Genomic DNA, 19,614 nt, shown 5'->3' on the forward strand with positions numbered 1-19,614 from the left:
GCTTAGACTATTAAAATTCTCGAGGGAGAATATTCAAAATCCAAGCTTCTGGTAGAAAGATCGGGAATTTCGGGCGAGGTGAGTGCCTAACACCTTCCCACACTCGTAACCTGACACAGACCCCTATCTCTAGAATAGACCAAAGTATGAAGTCAAATTAGGGGGTTCCTTCCTTTCGCAGGAAACCAACCCCTTATTCGAGGTTGATCCCTCGATTGAAATTGGGCTCCACCATAGGGTTCTAGGCCCTAAATCCTAGATGAGGACTCCAAAAATCATGCTTTTCCCATCCTCCCAATAGTCGAGGGACTCTCTGTCCGAGGTAGGCCAAAGGTGAAAAGTGAAGGATAAAGCGGAAAAAGAGAGAAAAAAAGAGAAAAGGTATTTTTCCTTACACACATCATACATTGTGCTCAAAGTGAAATCATTTGGCGAGGGACTCTCTGTCATGTCCGCACTCGGGGAGGTCAGTGCATGTCATAGAGAGTACTCTAAGAGAAAATAATAAACACTTATTGTACAAGGGTGTGGGGTATTATTAAACGGCGAGGATGTTTGTAATTGTGCCAACACCCTCGGGGAGGTCCATGCACTTTATGACATTCTGAAATTGGATAATGATATTCCCGCAATAAAATTTTGCACACAATCACTCACGGTTCCACCACCCCCATGGCTAGTTGTTTAACCTAGTGTGTAGTCATGGATAATGCGTAAGGAAGTCACCCCGTTGATCTCGTATCTCCGGGTACATCAAAAGGATCACATACCTTGCATATATAGATCCTGTCAAGGAAGCTTTGTCGGTCCTATTAAATCCACTACATACTCGCATCATGTAGAAAATAAATGGAGAATGCTAGGAATGTCACAAGATGATCTGTAGAACTTGTTTGAGGTCTTGAAAAGGAATCTTCCTATAATGCATTCTAGTCATAAGGAAATACTCTACTAAATGGGTTTCGGATAAAAGGTGTCCTTCCTCCTTAGAAATGTGATGTGGATGATTTGGTATATGTGACTCCGGGGTGATTCCCGTCAAAGTCCCGTGAAATGCCAAATTATCTAAAAGACTCGAGGAAACTAGGAGGAAGGTCACCTAGTGGGCTATGATTAAGGAAAGCATGACTTTATTGACAGAGAATGTCTTACAGGAATTTCAGCCATTTGTATGAATCTTCCACCTATGACATTAAGTGGACTAGGGGCATCAGCCCCTATCCACTCTCTATCATTAAGTAGACTAATCTTGGATGAGTATTGGTTGACAATTGAGTGGATGAATGAATAAAGGGGTGGGAATGCAAGAATCCTAAAATAAACCACTTTTGGTTTAGGCATAATTCGACACCTCAAGTATTCTCCGCGCTCCGTTTGGACATGTCAAGGTAACCAGTTGACTTGCTTAAGTCCATCATCTCTCTGAGACTGTCTCCTTCTAAGTGATTACAGTCCAATTCACATGGATCCACCCAACGCTGAATCACCTGAGCAAGCATGGGTCCACCCAGTAGAGACCTTGCAAACAGAAATGGCTAAATTCAAGAATGGATTAGCTCAAGTATTGCACCTATTACGAAACCCTCCTAGGATCGATCCCAAGGCTGAACCAACCCTGGCTATAGGAGAATTGGAATAGAATAGACCCATGGTTTATCATGGGACTTCCTCCCGAGTTGACTCAGGAGAACCAAAACTAGCCAGGCGGACCGATCAATGAGGAGTTTCACCCATCCGTTTGAATAGTCAACGAGGTGCTTATTCCTGAGTTCCTCTGCCCAGGGTGGTGATTGAGGATGAGGAAAAAGAGTTTACCACACATGTCTGGATGGAACCTTCAAAGACCGAGAGAGAAGGAAAAACTAAAGAGCGGTTAGAAAAGTTGGAGAATATGATCCGAGTAGGAAAGAGTTCAGAAAGTCAAGTAATGGATTTTGATGAGATGAATTTCTTTTTTGGGGCAAGGAATCCTGAGAAGTTCAAATGGCAAACTAACATATTTGACTGATTAGGGGATCCTAAGTCTCATTTAAAGGTCTTCCTCAACATCACCAAATCATGGCAGCTTGCTGACAATAAGATGGGTCAGGCATTCATACTGACACTATCAAGATCAACACTTAGGCGGCTCACACAGTTGGAGTCTACCCAGACACAGAATTGGACAACAGTGGTAAAAGCCTTCACCAAGCAGTACTCTTACAACACTGAAGTAGATGTGAAGCGTAGAGAGCTTGAGACCTTGAGGCAGCAGCCTAGAGAAGGATTCACTACCTTCCTAATGAGGTTTAGAGATAAAGCTGCTAAGATGGCAGATCGACCTTTTGAAGCGGAGCAGGTGGAAATGTTGATTGAAAACCTGTCCAAGCCTTACTGTGATGTTCTCTAGTATCAGCATCTACAAAATTTTGATGCTTTGAAAGCCACTGAGACATATGTTGAGAACAGAATCCTAAGGGATGCACAGTATCAAAGAGCTTCTCAAGACATGGGAAACAACGCCAGAGTTGGGCAAGGAAAGAATCCTGGAACCAATGTGGTAGGTGTGGTCCAACAATCGGTGTCACCTATCACCTCTTCACAATCATTTTTGATACTAGCAGATGCTCTCGCTCAGAAGCCTCCTCGCCCAAGGAGATAGTTCACTGATTTGGGGATGCCTATGGCAACAGTATATGAGAAGTTGAAGAAACAAGGACTATTAGGCACTATAGCTCCAAGGGTGATCAACAACCCTCCCCCAGCTTGGTACAAGGACAATGAATATTGTGCCTACCACACTCAGAAGGGGCACACCACTGAAAGATGCCTAGTTCTTCAACATGCAATTCAAGATTTGATAAACAATGAGACTACTGAAGTCAAAGTCAAATAGCCTCCTAATGTCACTACCAATGCACTCCCAGATCATGGAACTGTCAACATGTTGTCAATAATAAATGATTGGAAAGATTTTCATCCTCAGTTCTATGATCCATCTCGTCTCATTAGGTACTCCAAGAGGTACCATATCCAGAAGCAACATGAGTGGGTAGAGAAGTTATTGCATGTGAAAAGGTTGTCTCTCCCCCCAGAAATAGAAAGGCATATAATTAGCTTCATCAAGGTGGCTTATCAAAAGGAATGTGATTCTTTCTAAAGGGCCATTTATATGTGCTATGCGGATAGGCACTTCTATCATCTTATGTTCTATGGTTCTCGGTCGAGTCATGTATACAATCTGGAAGAAGAAACGACAGAGAGTGATCCCACTTAACTCATCACATCTAAAGCTTAGAAAAATTACATTAATGCCCGTGCTTACCAAAAAGTCATGAGGCAAAGGGCCAAAGTCATGAGAACTCCCAAAAGAGAAGAGTCATCAGAAGAAGAATCAGAAGATCAGGCATACGCCATCCCTCCTTCATCGTCAACAGGAGAATCCACCGTACCATACCTTCAACCTCTACCATACCATCAACCTTCACCACACCATCAAAGAGAAGGAGCCTCATCATCATCTTACCACCCCCTATCTTCATTAGAATACCCTATCTTCTACATCTCATCACCTTCATATCACTTGCCTCATATCCCTCATCACCGTCATGCCATTACCAATCTCAAGGTTAGGTGGATAACCTAAGGGAAGGATGGATCGGTGGGTATAGTTGGAAGGATCTGCTTGCATTTTTGGAATCTCCAAAAGTGACCTCATCAATAGTTTCAGTAAATGTCTTAGGATAAAGTTAAGATGTTAACCCCACTTCTTTGATTCAGACAACTATACCTTAAGAGGACAGTCCAGAAACAATTGAAGAAGTCTCAGATGACCTTCTCAAAGTTGTAATGGCATTGGCAGTAGGTGAACAAATCAAGGAGCACACCTCCCTAGTCCTTATAGGGAGTGACACAGAAGATGATGAGTCTGGTCTGTTTAGGCTCCGAGCCAATACGATCAAGTCTGGCCCTATAAAAATTTTTTGATCCATATGCTCTGAATACTATGAACGTTTGGATGCAAGAGAATTCGAGGGCCATGTGGAATCTGATGAAGAACCAAGTGAGGGGGAAATCAGTGAAGTAGAGGACAATGACGATGATGATAAGAGTGAGGATTCAGATGATGGTGATGAATCTGATGCTCGAAGTGATGATAAGTACAAGGACTGGGATAACAGTGACTACCAGGGACCTTGGAATAATGATGAAGATGATGAATCTGGGTATTACTCACCAAGAGATCCAGGAGGGTACTCAGTGTATGCTATCAGCGAAGATGACCCAATGATTAACCCGATAGATGCTATCCAATTGGCAATCCCAATCTGTATGGAGGAAGATGGGTCCACATCAGACTCAGAAAGTAGTGAGGACTTCGGAGATCACGAAAATATCTTTGACTATCATGAGAATTCTGTGGCAGATCTTAAAGAAAAAATGTGTGATATTTATGTGCGCTTAGACGCGATGAAGCTCTGAGTTAAAGAAATTGATCAAATGTTGGGCGAAGTAACCATCAGTGAACGTTACTATATCGAACAATTGGAAAACCTTGAGGAAATAGGGGGAGAAGATACATTTGCCGAAGCAATGGGTGCCGAATTATAGCGGCTTTCCAACTCAGTCAAGAAATTACGAGCTAGGGCTCTTGATATCTGTGGAGGACCTCGACTTCCCACCCCAAGCAGGGAAGGAGAATCTGAAGAAGAGAATGATCCTATGGTAGGGATAATTACCATAATGAACAATGATGATGAGGATCATTATCCCACGAAGATTGTTGTGAAGAAGCCTGTCAATATAATGGAGACTAGAAGCAGAAGAGACTACAAGGGCAAGGCCCTAGTGGTAGAACAATCAAAGACCAATAAGGCTGGAATAAGTGGCTCAAAGAAAGAATCGAAAAACCTAGTCTTGGCCCAACTCAAGAAGGCCCAAGCCAATATCTCAATTTGGGGATTATTGATGGCTTCCCCTTCACATCGCGAAGCAGTCCTGAAGTCCCTCACCATTGTGCAAGTACCTATCGAGATAGACCTAATGCATCCCTCATAAATAATAGGGGCAACATATGCAGTGCAGTCACTGATGTTTTCAGATTTTGAGCTCCCAGCCAAAGGAACCCAGTACAACAGAGCTCTACACATAAGAGTGGAATGTATTGACAACATTGTTTCCTCAGGTCCTCATTGACAATGGGTCTGTTTTAAATGTTTTACTCTTGAGGACAACCAAAAGCATTGGTGCCAATATGGAGAAGATGAGGCCATCAAATCAGACAGTGTGAGCATATGACAATATGAAAAGGGAAGTCCTGAGGATCCTTACTATCAGTGTTTTGATTGGCCCGGTGAGATTCAAGATCATTGACAAACCATAATCTTTCAATATGCTTTTAGGAAGGCCATGGCTCCATCATGTTAAGGCAATGTCATCCAGTCTTCATCAGAAGGTGAAATTCCTATATGAGGGGAAGGTGATCACTATCGTAGGAGACCCAGAGATAGTAAATACTCTAGCCAATATTGAAAAAGGAGAAGAACAGGCCGAAGAGGTCCAACTCAGCGGATTTGAAATAGAAGGAACTTGCATAGTCCTCACCAAAGGGACATTTGAAAAGCATATCTTAGCTGATTATGAAGCAGTATGGAGTCCACCAGTGAGCTGGAAGATGAAAAACATGCAATACTTACTTGAAATGGGATTAGGGAAGTATCATCAGAGTGTTCCAAAGCTACCTACTTTGGTTGTCAGCAAAGGAAGAAGTGGTCTAGGGTACAATCCTCAAACCCCAGGATCAAGAAACAACAATATCAACAAGGGGCAAAAGATACTAAGAATGACCAGGAAAATATCCGCCTCTTACTACCCCAGTCTCAATGGGTATTTCATAAGGTAAGGAGAAGATTTTCCTTTTTGCGGAAATATTGAGCCATGGTTTGATGAAACCACTGTAAAGATGCAACTAGGGTTCGAAGTGTTCTTTCAAGATGAGTTCAACTGGGTAACTCATAAGTTAGAACAACTTCAAACTAAGGAAAGTGATTAAGACAACTACATTACTGAAATAGCAGAAATTACATTGATTAAGAATGGGTCTTCCTCTAGCAATCTTATAGCATTGGTCTGGTCAAAAGAGGCACCAAGCCCTCGGTCTCCTAAAGAGAGAATGGGAAAAGAAGATAAGACTCGTCTAGAGTTTATACCTTCCCACCAATTTGAAGAGCCACATTTGTTCCTTTCTACAAGAACCACGAGCTCAAAGGCTACATGAGCTGAAACCCAGGCCCTTTAGAGGAAGGAGTATGTATGCAAAGCAAAGAAGATCACAAAGAATGATGGTCTGCATATACTGTACCCAAATCAACAGCAACAGAAAGGTCCATGACGATGGTCAGAGATGTGACTGAGGAACAGGGATGGCCTCAATCAATAGGCATAAAAAATTGGACTCCATAAAAAGAGGGTTGAGAAGTCTCCACCACCTCTCACCCCTCAGAAAGTTTGGCTTTAGAGAACATGAGATTGATTAGCTCATCTTGGTGAAGAAGCAAGCACCTATCAAAGAGAACAATTGTAGCACTGAGGAGATAATAGTCACCATCCAAGGAGAAGAAAAATGCCCTTTGCCACATTTGCTCATACATCAGTCTATTGAACCACTCTTGAACTGGACAAGCGTTGGAGAGAACTTCAAGTTTACTCATGTTGCTGAGTCAACCAACCTAAATACCACTGATAAAAGCATCAAGTTAGTCATCGAGTTTGTTGTTGAGTCCTCTGTTTATGATTACATGTCTATTTTCCCTCTTGAGGAAAGTCCAGAATCCATCTATGTCGAGTCTGTTACTCCTTCTTTCATGAATGAAGTTTCTGATTCCGAGTATGACTTGCCTCCTTTTTCTGATGATGATCTTAATAAATATCATGACTTAATAAAATAATGCAAACCAAAGAAAGCCCACCCATCCATGAGGATACTCGGGTTATTAATTTGGGAACCGAGCATTGCCTCCGAGAGGTAAAAATTGGTACCACCCTGGGCGATGAAGTAGAGCAGATGATCAGCCTTCTAAAAGAGTTCGTTGAAGTCTTTGCCTAGTCCTTTGAGGATATGACTGGGATAGACCCTAACATCTTGCAACATCGTTTGCCAACCTACTTTGGGGCAAAGCCAGTCAAACAGAAACTCAAAAGAATACGTCCAAAATGGAGTGAAAAGATCAGAGAAGAAGTTTTGAAGTAGTGGAATGCAGGGTTTTTACAAGTGATGAAGTATCCCCAATGGTTGGCCAACATAGTACCGGTTCCGAAGAATGATGGTAGGGTATGCTTGTGCGTTGATTTCAAGGATCTTAACAAAGTGAGCCCTAAAAATGATTTCCCACTACCTCACATTGATGTATTGGTCGACAACACGGCATGACATGCCTTACTATCATTTATGGATTGATTCTCAGTACACAATCAAGTGAGCATGTGCCCAGAGGATCGTGAAAAGATAGCCTTCACCACTCCATGGGGAACTTATTGCTACAAGATGATGCCCTTTGGACTAAAGAATGCCGGGGGCAACTTATCAGAGAGCAGCCCACAACCATCCTACATGACATGATGCACAAAGATGTGGAAGCCTATGTGGATGGCATGATAGTGAATTCAAGGGATTGGCAGGGCATATTCTCACACTGTGATGATTCTTTGAAAGGATCAAGAAGTATCACCTCAAGTTGAATCCTCAAAAGTGTGTACTCGGGGCAACATCAGGAAAATTGTTAGGGTTCTTGGTGAGTGAAAGAGGCATTGAAGTTGACCCTATCAAGATCAACGAAATCCAAGAAATGCCCACACCTCACACTGAGAAGGAGATACGGGGATTCTTGGGTCACATTTAGTATATCAGTAGATTCATAGCTCAACTAACTACGATCTGTGAGCCAATCTTCTAGCTGCTAAAGAAAGATCAGTCCACAGAATGGAATGACCATTGCCAACAAGATTTTCATAATATAAAAGGATATCTTATGAACCCACCATTATTGGCACCACTGGTGGAAGGGGAACCACTTTTGTTGTATTTATCAGTGGGAGAATATTCCATGGGCTAATTGCTAGCATAAAACAAAATAGAGAAGGGGGTAGAGCACGACATATACTACCTCAGCAAGAAGTTCTTGGAGTATGAGACATGGTATACATCTCTGGAAAGAACTGGTACTGCACTGATTGGGGAAACAAAAAGGCTGTAACACTACATGGTAGCTTATCTAGTGCATTTGATCTAAAAGGAAGGATGGCTCGATGGCTACTATTGCTATTAGAATTTGATATCACCTATGTTACTCAAAAGTCTATTAAGAGGCAAGCTATAGCCGATCATTTGGCTACCCACCCCATAGAAGATGGAAGAGCCTTTGATGATGCCTTTCTAGATGAAGAAATCACACCAGTTGAAGAAGAAGATACAACTAATTAATGGCAATGATTCTTTGCTGGAGTGGCTAACTAAAAGGGGTGTGGTGTAGGAATATTACTTGTTACTTTGGACGACCTTTACTTGCCTTCGTCATTTTGCCTTGATTTCCCTTGTACCAACAATATTACTGAATATGAAGCTTGTGCATTGGGGCTGAAAGCCGCTCTGACCATTGGGGTAAAAAGGATCAAGGTGTATGGAGATTCAACCATTGTCATTTGTCAGACACAAGGAAAGTGGAAGACCAGAGATCAGAAATTGAAGCCGTATCAGAAACATCTAGAAGAGGTGATTGGACACTTCGAGAAGATCTCATTTGAATACTTCCAAAGGGAAACAACCGGTTTGTCGATACCCTTGCAACCTTGGCTTCCATGGTAGAATGCAACCCTATGGCCAAGATCTAACCATTCTTAGTGGAACAAAGAAGCAGACCCATTTACCAGAATACGATGAACTCTCTCAGCATAGATGGTCGGTCTTGGTTTGATCATATAGTGGACTTCATCAAGGAAAGGAAGTATCCGGTTGAAACTACAAATAGAGAAAAGAAGTTCCTAAGGATATATGCCACCTAGTTTATTCTTCAAGGGGATTTTTTATACAAGAGATCCTATAATGGAATACAGTTGTTGTGTGTAGATGAAGATCAAGCTAGAACAGTCATAGAAGAAATTCATCAAGGCCTTTGCGGACCACATATGTATGTTAAGATGCTAGTTAAGAAGATTCTTATACTGGGATACTACTAGAACACAATGGAAGCAGAATGTGTGGGCTTTGTCAAGAGATGCCAAAATTGTTATATATTTGTCAACATCATACACATCCCACCAACATAATTGCACTCATTCAGTTCTCCTTAGCTATTCTCTACTTGTGGCATTGACGTTATAGGAAAGATTAACCCTAAAGCATCCAACGGTCACGATTTCATCCTTATGGCTATTGATTACTTCACCAAGTGGATAGAGCTTAGTCATATGCTCTAATCTGCTAAGGTGGCAAAATTTATCCAAGAAAATATCATTTGCCAATATGGAATGTCCCAAGGTCTGATACTGGATCAAGGATCCCATTTATAGGGAAAAACTAACAAGATCTGCACAAAGTTCAATATCACCACTCTACCACTTACAGGCCACAAACCAATGGGACAGTAGAAGCAGCTAACAAGAACATCAAGATCATCCTACAGAAAATGGTTGAAACACACAAGGATTGGGAGGATAAGTTATTACTTGCTTTATGGGCATATCAGACTTCTGTACGATCCTCGACAGGGCAACTCCTTTTTCGTTGGTATATGGGGTTGAGGCGGTTCTACCAGTGGAAATTCTAGTACCATCCCTAAGGGTGCTCCAGGATAGTAAGTTTCCTGAAGGAGAATGGGTGAAGACCAGACATGAGGAGCTTAATTTTCTTGATGAAAGATGTATGAAGGCCATGGATAGTCAGAGGAAGTATCAATTAAGAATGGCAAGAGCCTTCAACAAGAATGTGAGGCCTCATCACATCAAAGAGGGTGAGCTCATTCTTCGTGAACAAAGATCCCCAATTCATGACCCAAGAGGAAAATTCAAGCCCAACTGGAGTGGGCTATTCACTGCCAAAAAAATTCTACCATGCAAGGTTGTGAAGCTTATGGACCACAACGGTGAAGAAATACCCGAATTGGTCAACATGGATTAACTCAAGAGATATTATGTCTGAAAGGGTGAATAGCCCGAACTACGCTTGACTTGATTCCTCTCAAGGGATACATAGGCAACTTGACATGTGCAAGTGCGGTCTCAACAATCTCAAGGCAATAAATTGGTTCCTAGATTAATATTCAAGGCATCTAAAAAGATCATCATAGCTCTTGTCCCCTAAGAATTGCCATTTGGCATGCAAGGCCATTAGGCATCCGTCATTCGCCTATGGTCTTCCAAATTCTTATCCAGAATTCCATCCCCCAAAAGGTCGCCACCTAGCACTAGTAAATCAAGGTCAGTTCATTCCCCATCTTTGATTAGTGATTAAAACAAAAAATAAATAAATAAATAAAACTTGATGCAACAGTGGTAAAGGTTTGGTTGTGTTAATAGCTAATGAGTGATACTTTGAAAAATCACATCACTTCTTTGTTTGTGATGGTTGCAGGAAAGGTCATGGACTCTTTGGACGAGACATTGAGAAAATTGACTTTGGACATAAACATTACGGCACCAGTACTGCTAGAATCTATGAGTATGTCAATGTTCAGTCAGATCGGGTGTGTAGAACTACATCATAGTTTACTCCGACAGGTGCCCCAAGACTGGGATACTGATCTTCATATATTACGATTTGGGATAGTTGAGATCTGCCGAACTCTCAAAGAATTCTTATTTTGTATGCTATCTCAACCTAAAGGCAGATTGATTCAACCATCTTTGAAGAAAGATTACTCGGAGGAGATTCAAAGTTTCTTTGAATAGGAAAAGGAGGAAATGAAGCAGTTCATCAGATATGAGAAGATTGAAATTTTAAAGGTAGCCAAGATCATCACCCAGTATCTATCACTGGGAGGAATCCATTGGCAAAGAACACAAGATTCTTATCTACTTTACATGATAGCTCGCTATGTTCTCCAAACTCTCAAACATGGTGCACCACTTGTTCTGATAGAGGTGGTAAAGCAATTGAAGGAAGGAGGTGATATCATCCCTACAGTCCTTGCAGAGACCCTGAAGGAATTTGATGACATGAGCCAAAATCGCAAGTTTAGAATTGATCATTATCAAGGGAATCCTAGTATTTTCCAACTTTGGTTACTTGTGAAACTGAAATTGGCCAGGCTGTTAAATGGATGCCAACTCAGAGTTTTTTTCTACCAAGACAAGAGGGAAGTCCCAGAATTCAAGCTCATCGCTGATTGGCAAGATTACCTACAAGGTAGAACTGTATGGGATATTGCATGGAGATGCCCATGGTAACCATAAAATGATTTTCTAATGAAGACCACAGGATGCAACTATGTCAGGTTGATGGGATTGACTCATACATCCTTTTACCTACCTACTTAGATCAGCCGACAGTATGGACTGGAAGCAGAGGACTTGGAGGAGTTGGTGAACTTCTACCCATCCCAAGAACTGTCTCCCCACATTGTTGCCTACATATCCTATTGTTTGAGATTTAAAAGTAACCGCAAGTGTACGGACCAGTGTAGCTAGCGGGCCAAACACAAGGAGAGTAGTCACTTTATTTTTAGCTTCTTTTAGTAACGTGAAAGTCTACAGATTGATTGATTGTGATTTAATTATAACTACCGACCTAAAATACATGCATCTAATAGAATGTCCTAACTAAAACAACTAAGGAAATTAGAATTGCAATTAAAAAAAAAAAACTAACCATTCACATCTAACCCTAACCATTCGTCATCTAGGAATTTAAATACTCAAACCACGCAATTAAAAGGAAAATAACTGAAAGTAAAGTCCTGAAATAAAAAGTGCTGAAAAGTAAATAAAAGTGCAAATAAAGGGGACAAAGCCAGAGAGAGGCACACAAGTAGGTTTCTCTACTTAGCCTGAGGGATGCACCATAAATAATATGAGCTTCCCTACTTGACCAGAGAGTTATTCTTACAAGAGCTGCTCTACTTAGCTTTAGGGGAAGGGAGGCAAAGTAAATGACTAAAATTAAATAACTGGAAGTAATGGCAATAAAAGGATAGTTCTATAGCTAGAGAGGGACAAAGCCAACGCATAATCTAGCCGTAGACCTTGGGGGAAAGGGAAAATAATAAAGTAAAACTGAAATTAAAAGCCTAAGTTAAGAATGAATGGGTAGCAAGAAGAGGGAATGAGAGGGGGTGAGAAGACTTATGAAGAAGCCTACCTACCTGAACTTCATTACTTGAATCTTTAAATTAAAATAACTTGATTGATTTGAGATACTACCAGTCCTAAAAGCCAGATCTAGAATGAACCAAATTTGAAATTGCTAGGCCTGAAGAAAACAAATCTAGAAGAGAAAAGATGAACTTGAAAGAGATGCTCCAACACTTGTTCTTGTCACCTAAAACTAAAAATTGAAAATTACAACTTCAATACCATAAACAATAAAATAAAAGACTAAGTCAAAAACAAAAGTGCTTACATTCATTAAATAAATAAAAAAAAAGAACATTACATAAGTGCTTAAACCAAAACCTAAAACAAAGAACTAGAGAATTAGAACTAGAGGAGAAAAAACTTAGAGAAAAAGAGAAAAACTAGAGAAGAAAAGGTGCGCCATCCTCCCTTTTACACAATTTTCTTTTATAGGGGAGAGGGGAGAAGGTCCCACGTTTTGGGGTTCCTAACTAGGTGGAGTCTCAATTGGTAGGTGAGATATTTTAGATCCAAAGTGATGAGGTGGAGGGTAGGAGAGGGGAGAGACAAGGTAGGAGGGATTTCCATTGATTTTTTTCCTATTTTTTCTAATTTTTTCTCTTATTTTTCTCTCTCTTCAAACTTGCGCACAAACCTCCCCCTTGGATGATTTTTCTATGATTTTCTTCAAAAATCTTCTATTTTATTTGGAAATTTTGTCCATACCCTTTTTCTTCAAGTGAGTGGAAAGAATCTTTAACAAAATCTCCTAAAAGATAGAAGAGAGAGTGTAAATCGCATAAGGGGGAGGAGAGTTGTCCAATGCCCAAGATGGGTCCCTCCATCCTTGTTGGCATCTTGGAATTTCCTTATACCCCTAAAACAACTGCATACGGGTTGGTTCTACATCTCGGTTCAGTTTTGGTCTACTATTCTTTTTTTGGCCTGAAAAGAATAATTGTGTGTATAGGTGTCAAAACGAATGTGTACTTTTACTACAACACATCCTTCTTGCTAAGAATTTTATCCTCTTTGCAACCATGGAAAGAAACGTGACCTCTTTACGTGTAAAATTGGAGATACGATGCCTGATAATCCTTAAGGGCTGGAAAATACAAAACCTAAAAGAGAGTAAAACCCAAGGTAGCTCCATTCTAAATATGTAAAATGCATGCTCTACTACCTAAGATTTCACACATAAATGTGCTCATCAGAATTCCCCCACACTTAGACTATGCTAGTCCTCGAGCAAAAGAAAAGAGTAAAAAGTATACAAAAAAAACCTAACTCACTTCATAGGAATCACGATTACACTTAGCATGTACAACAAGTCTTTAAACCACTAGGTCACCCTTGACGGATGAGTTGTCTCTCGTGGGTGTTTGCAGTACACCCAAATTTCAAAAAAAAAAAAAAGAAATCCCAACCTTGGCTAAAGGTAAGGATCATACCTATCCGGAGCAAAGATTATTACTCCTACACTTGATCTAGGGACCCCCACACTTGAATTTTTATTACCCCATGTCGATTTCAGACACTAACATATTTCTTAATTTGGAACTCACCATGTATCTTCCAAAACATCCTTATCTTAAGGCAAGACTACTTGTGAAGCAATAAGGAACAAGGACTAAGACGTTGGAGTGTTTTTGACCAAACATGTTACTAAGGCAATGATGACATTTGCACATACTTTCCTATTGTGTGATTTTATTTATTTTTTATTTTTTATTTTTATAATAAACTCTATCCTATTCTACTACTATTGGCTTGAATGACATGGTGGAGCAAACACCAGATACCCAAGTTACTATGTAGCTTCGCTTTTTGTATATGAACATATAGATAGAGATGCTAGAGTTCTTTCAGAAATTTCTTCCCTAAGCATTTTGATCAAGACACCACGCTTACTGAGGCACAATGCCCAATCTATTTCCAAGGAAATCAACTTTTATATCACTTTCCACACTTTATTTAAATTGTATATTTGTCAACTCATGCCAATCTAAAAAGAAGGTCTCAACTCCAAATCAAGAGTATAAGGAACCCACAGACTTACATATGGTCCAACACTGTAAAACAAGGGTCTCTTATTTTTCAAAAGAGAGTTCCATCTCAAGACACAAACTTGTTTCTTTTTTCTCAACAGGGTTTTTTATGCGATCAAGATGGGTACCTTAATCAAAATTATTACTTTCATACATCAAGCAACCGAATGGTATGATTATTAGCCAAAAGCCAAAGTAGGACTTCATCCTTAGCAAGCTCAAAAACAAAAAAGAAAAACAAACAAAAACAAAGGGAAAAAAAGTAAAAAACAAAAAGAACTGGTTTCCCTCTCCCACACTTAAGTCATGCAATGCCCTCAATGCATAGAAAGAATTAAAAGCAAAGACAATGCAAGGGGGTCATACCTGGTTAAAATTTAGTCCGCAGTGTAAAGAGGTTCATGGAGATCCATAACCTCTTCACTAGCAACAGTAGGAAACTCGAGGAACGATTTTAAACGTTGACCATTAACCTTTGAAATTACCCCTATTCCTTGATTCAAAATCTCCATAGCCCCATGGGGATATACATTATGGACAATAAATGGGCCATCCCATCGGGTTCTAAGCTTACCAGGGAAAAGGCACTATCGAGAGTTGTACAATAAGACCTTATCACCAATTGTAAAAGATTTACGCAAAATATGCTTATCATGGAAGGCTTTGGTATTTTTCTTGTAAATCCTAGAACTTTCATAGGCAACATTCCTAAGTTCCTCCAACTCAGATAGTTAGATCCTACGATGAATTCCCGCATCAGAGAAATCAAAGTTGAGCTTCTCAATGGCCCAAAAGGCCTTATGCACCAATTCAACCGGTAAGTGATAGGCTTTTCCATTCACCAAATGGTAGGGAGATTGACCAAGGTCAGTCTTGAATGCAATTTGATGAGCCCACAAGGCATCAGTGAGCCTAAGGGACCAATCCTTACAATTGGGATTAATAGTTTTCTCCAAGATTTGTTTAATTTGCCCATTAAATATCTCCACTTGGCCACTAGTTTGGGGGTGATAAGGGGCAGATAACTTATGGGTGATCCCACACTTTTTCATCAAGGCCTCAAAAGGCCGATTACAAAAATGAGCACCCCTATCACTAATTATAGCATGTGGTGCACCAAAGTGGGAAAAGATGTTTTCTATAAAAAAACTAGACCACCATTTTGTGGTCATTAGATTTACAAGGTGTGGCCTCTATCCATTTAGAAACATAATCAATGGAAAAAAATATGTACAAATTCCAAAAGGAATTAGGGAATGGTCCCATGAAATCGATACCCCACACATCAAAGATCTCAACTAGTAGAATAGGGTTGAGGGACATCATATTCCTCTTATTGATTCGACCAAAAGACTGGCAGGCAAGACAAGCCTTGCAAAAATTAAAAGAATCTCTAAAAAGAGTAGGCTAATAAAATCTGCATTGGATAACCCTTGTGGCAGTCTTTTTAGGTCCAAAGTGTCCACCATATGTATGATCATGAAAAAAAGATAAGATTGAGTGTAGCTCATAATCAGGCACACAATGTCTGATAATTTGGTCAGGACAAACTTTAAAAATAGAGGGATCGTCCAAAAAGAAATGCTTAACTTGTGAAAGGAATCGATACCTATCTTAGGTGGACCAATGATCTGGAGTCACACCCGAAACTAAAAAGTTGACAATTTCAGCAAACTATGGTTCACTGGACACTGCAAGTAACTGTTCATCTGAAAAATTCTCGTTGACTGGAGAATCGACAATCAAGGAATTGGGAAGCCTAGATAAATGGTCTGCAACTAGATTTTCAACGCCTTGCTTATCCCTAATTTCCAAATCAAACTCTTACAAAAGTAAAACCCACCTAATGAGATTGGCTTTGGTATCCTTCTTCTGAACTAGGTATCTAATAGCGGAATGATCAGTGTACATCACCACATGTGAACCAACTAAGTAAGAATGAAACTTTTATAGTGCAAACACAACAGTTAAAAATTCTTTTTTAGTGGTTGTATAGTTGAGTTGTGCATAATTTAGGGTCCTACTAGCATAGTAAATGACAGTGGGCAACTTATTAATCCTTTGACCCAAAAATGCTCCTATGGAAAAATCTGAAGCATCACACATCCGTTTAAAAGGTTTAGTCAAAATAGGTGGTTGAACAATGGGTGCATTGGTCAACTCCTTCTTAAGGTGCTTGAAGGATTCTAGGCACTCTTTAGAAAAACCAAAAGTTTGATATTTGGTGAGTAGTATAGTGAGAGGTTAGACTAACTGACTAAAGTCCTTAATGAACCTTCTGTAGAAGCCAACATTGCCCAGAAAAGACTAGACGTCCTTAATAGATTAGGGAGGTGGTAAATTATCAATTAAATCTACTTTGGCTCTATCTACCTTAATTCCCTCCTTGGATATTATATGACCTAAAACAATACCAAAACCATAAAATGGCATTTCTCCTAATTTAAAACCAAATTCTTAGATATGCACCTTTTCAAAACTAAGGAAAGATAGTGAAGACATTCAGAATAGGTATTCCCATGAATCTAAAAGTCATCCATAAATACTTCTAAGAATTTTTCAACCATATCATAAAATATGCTCATCATGCATCGTTGGAACGTAGCACGGGCATTGCAAAGCCTAAACGGCATACTACCTGCAGAAAAATGTTCCATATGAGCATATAAAAGTGGTCTTATGTTGGTCCACTAAAGCAATTGGGATCTGGTTATAGCCGGAATATCCATCAAGAAAACAATAGTATCTGTGTCCAGCTAACCTCTCTAACATCTGATCAATGAATTGCAATAGGAAGTGGTCCTCTAGGTTACCACATTCAGTTTCCTATTGTCCATACACACTCTCTACCTTGATTGGACACAGGTTGGAATTAGTTCATTATTGGCATTGGAAACTACAGTAACACCAGACTTTTTAGGTATTACGTGAATTGGGCTTACCCATTGGCTATCAGAAATAGGACAAATTATTCCATGATCCAAGTACTTTAGGATCTCTTTCTTAATGACATCCATCGTCACAAAATTAGCTCTTCTTTGGGGTTCCGTGGATGGTTTGGAATCCACCATAAGATGTATATGATGCACAATAGAAGGGCTTATACCGTTGATGTCAGCCATGGTCCAACCTAGGGCTTCCTTATTGTCTTTAAACACTTTGAGTAATTCCTCTTCCTGGCTAGAAGTCAAATCTGAAAAAATTATTACTGGAAGAGTTTGGTCAAGCCCTAGGAAAACATACCTTAAATTGGATGGCAACTCCTTAAGATCTAGTTTAGGGGGATCAACTATGAAAGGTTAGGGAATGGAATTGGAAAGGGATCCTAAGGGCTCCACAGGTGTGTGAAGACTCAAGACTTCAAAAAATAAATTTTCACTATCATCATCCAACTCATCCATACACTCCTGAAATTCTAAATCAAAATCAATATCAAAGTTGGCAATTAAATCATCAGAAAAATATAGAAAATCCTCAAGCATATTGATCTCTTCTTTCATATGTGGTTGTTTGCCTATCCTAAACATGTTAAACTCAACAGTTTGGTTACCAAAAGATAACCATAGGAAACCATTCTGGCAATTGATTAATGCCTTACTGGTAGCCAGGAATGGTCTTCCTAGAATTATTGGGATCTCATCCTTGGTTGAGACGGGCTTGGTATCTAACACAATAAAATTAACAGGAAAAATAAATTCTCCCACCTTAAGTAAGACCTCTTCAGCCATCCTTTTAGGAATTTTAACAGACCTATCTTCCAACTAAAGGGTAGTTCCAGTGGCTTTCAATTCTCCCAATTCTGGTTGCTTATACACATGGTAAGGAAAATGACTCACACTTGCGCTAAGGTCAAGTAAGACATGTTCAATGTAGGTGTTGCCTATGACACAAGCTATGACAAGGCTCCCTAGATCCTTATACTTGGCTACTATAGGTTGAGTTATTATGGAACTAATGTTATCTACCAAAAATACCTTTTTGGGCACACTCCTGATACGTTTGTGAGTACACAAATCTTTCAGGACATTTGCATAGGCGGGGATCTAGGATATGGCATCCAAAAGAGGGATGTTCACTTCTACATTTTTGAAGACTTCTAAAATTTTATCCATAGAAATAATTTTCTTTTTATTTACCAAGCGATTAGGAAAGGGGACAAGGGAAACATAAGGACTGTTAGGGATTTACTCTTTTTTAGAAGAATCATTTTTGGTTTCCTCAACTAAATCATCTTTAGTTGCTTTGGGTTCATCAGACGAACCTAGAATAAGAGGCACATTTGTGTCCTCAACAGAAGGAGAGTTAACAGGAGTAATAGATGGGAAAGATTTAGGAACACTCTGTTGGTACTCTCGACCACTTCTAAGGGCATAAATAGCATGACATTGGTTGGAGGGCCCTTGTTGGGTCTGACCTTGTACCACATTCAGTGATGGATTAGTAGGTGCTTGTGAACTAACAGGCTAATGCCTAGGGTTAGGCTCTAGTTGATTGGATAATGTTTCTTTCTCCCTCTCATGCAGAATTAAGACAACTTGGGAGAGTTTCTCGTAATATTTTGATGGCTTGTCATGAGTAGGGTTATATTTTTTTCCAAGTCACTCAATCTACTTGCCTCTCCAGTGTTGGTAAACCTAGGGGGTTGCAGATAAGATGATAGGAGAGGGGGCCTAGGGAAACTAGCCTGAGGTTCTACATTTGGCATAGGAAAAGTACTTTAGGAAAAAGGCTATTGTGCAAAGGGAGGCCTTTAGGGTCTAGGTTGACTTTAATTATGGAAATTGGAAGGCCCTGCTTGGTTTCTTTGGTTCCAGGAGAAATTTGGGTGATTTCTCCATCCTGGATTGTAAGTGTTACTATATAGATTATTTTGATATAGGGCATTAACACTATCATTGGAAGTGCCCCCAGAGGTGTTGGGGCATTCTTTTATAACATGTCCAGGGGACTAGAACCAATTGTACATCTTAACCATATTGACTGATGATGGCTCTTTAGGAACAATAGCCTCCAATCATTTTGATTAGACTATCCAAGTGGGCTTCCTTGGCTACTATCCCATCCACAATATATTCTTTCCCTCCTATGTTTCTTTCACTTTTTGGGTTGATTCCCACTCACGAGTTTTTTCAGCTAAGTCAAGTAAGAATTCCCATGCCTTTCCTTCATCTGTAAAAGATGTGAATCCCCCAGGGCACATAGACTCTATCATTTGTTTAGTTGATTACTCTCATAAATTATTTGACATAAATGCCATAAGTCT

At 39.9% G+C, this 19,614-nt stretch overlaps 1 protein-coding gene across 1 annotated transcript; it reads left to right on the forward strand.

Moving 5' to 3' along the window:
* Nucleotides 1–3,828: 3,828 nt before the first annotated feature.
* Nucleotides 3,829–4,461, forward strand: LOC122082154 (prostatic spermine-binding protein-like). The gene is made up of 2 exons (XM_042649636.1): nucleotides 3,829–3,910; nucleotides 4,007–4,461. Exons 1-2 carry the CDS (start codon nucleotides 3,829–3,831, stop codon nucleotides 4,459–4,461), a joined length of 537 nt encoding a protein of 178 aa, XP_042505570.1.
* The last annotated feature ends 15,153 nt before the right edge of the window (nucleotides 4,462–19,614 follow it).

The sequence above is a fragment of the Macadamia integrifolia genome, chromosome 6, assembly GCF_013358625.1.
Source record: "Macadamia integrifolia cultivar HAES 741 chromosome 6, SCU_Mint_v3, whole genome shotgun sequence".
Lineage (NCBI taxonomy): Eukaryota > Viridiplantae > Streptophyta > Magnoliopsida > Proteales > Proteaceae > Macadamia > Macadamia integrifolia.

Coding starts and splice junctions, on each gene's coding strand:
- LOC122082154 (XM_042649636.1), top strand. CDS start 3,829: ATGGCATTGGCAGTAGGTGAACAAATCAAGGAGCACACCTCCCTAGTC. Junction 3,911..4,006: donor CACAGAAGATGATGAGTCTG/GTCTGTTTAGGC, acceptor TGGATGCAAGAG/AATTCGAGGGCCATGTGGAA.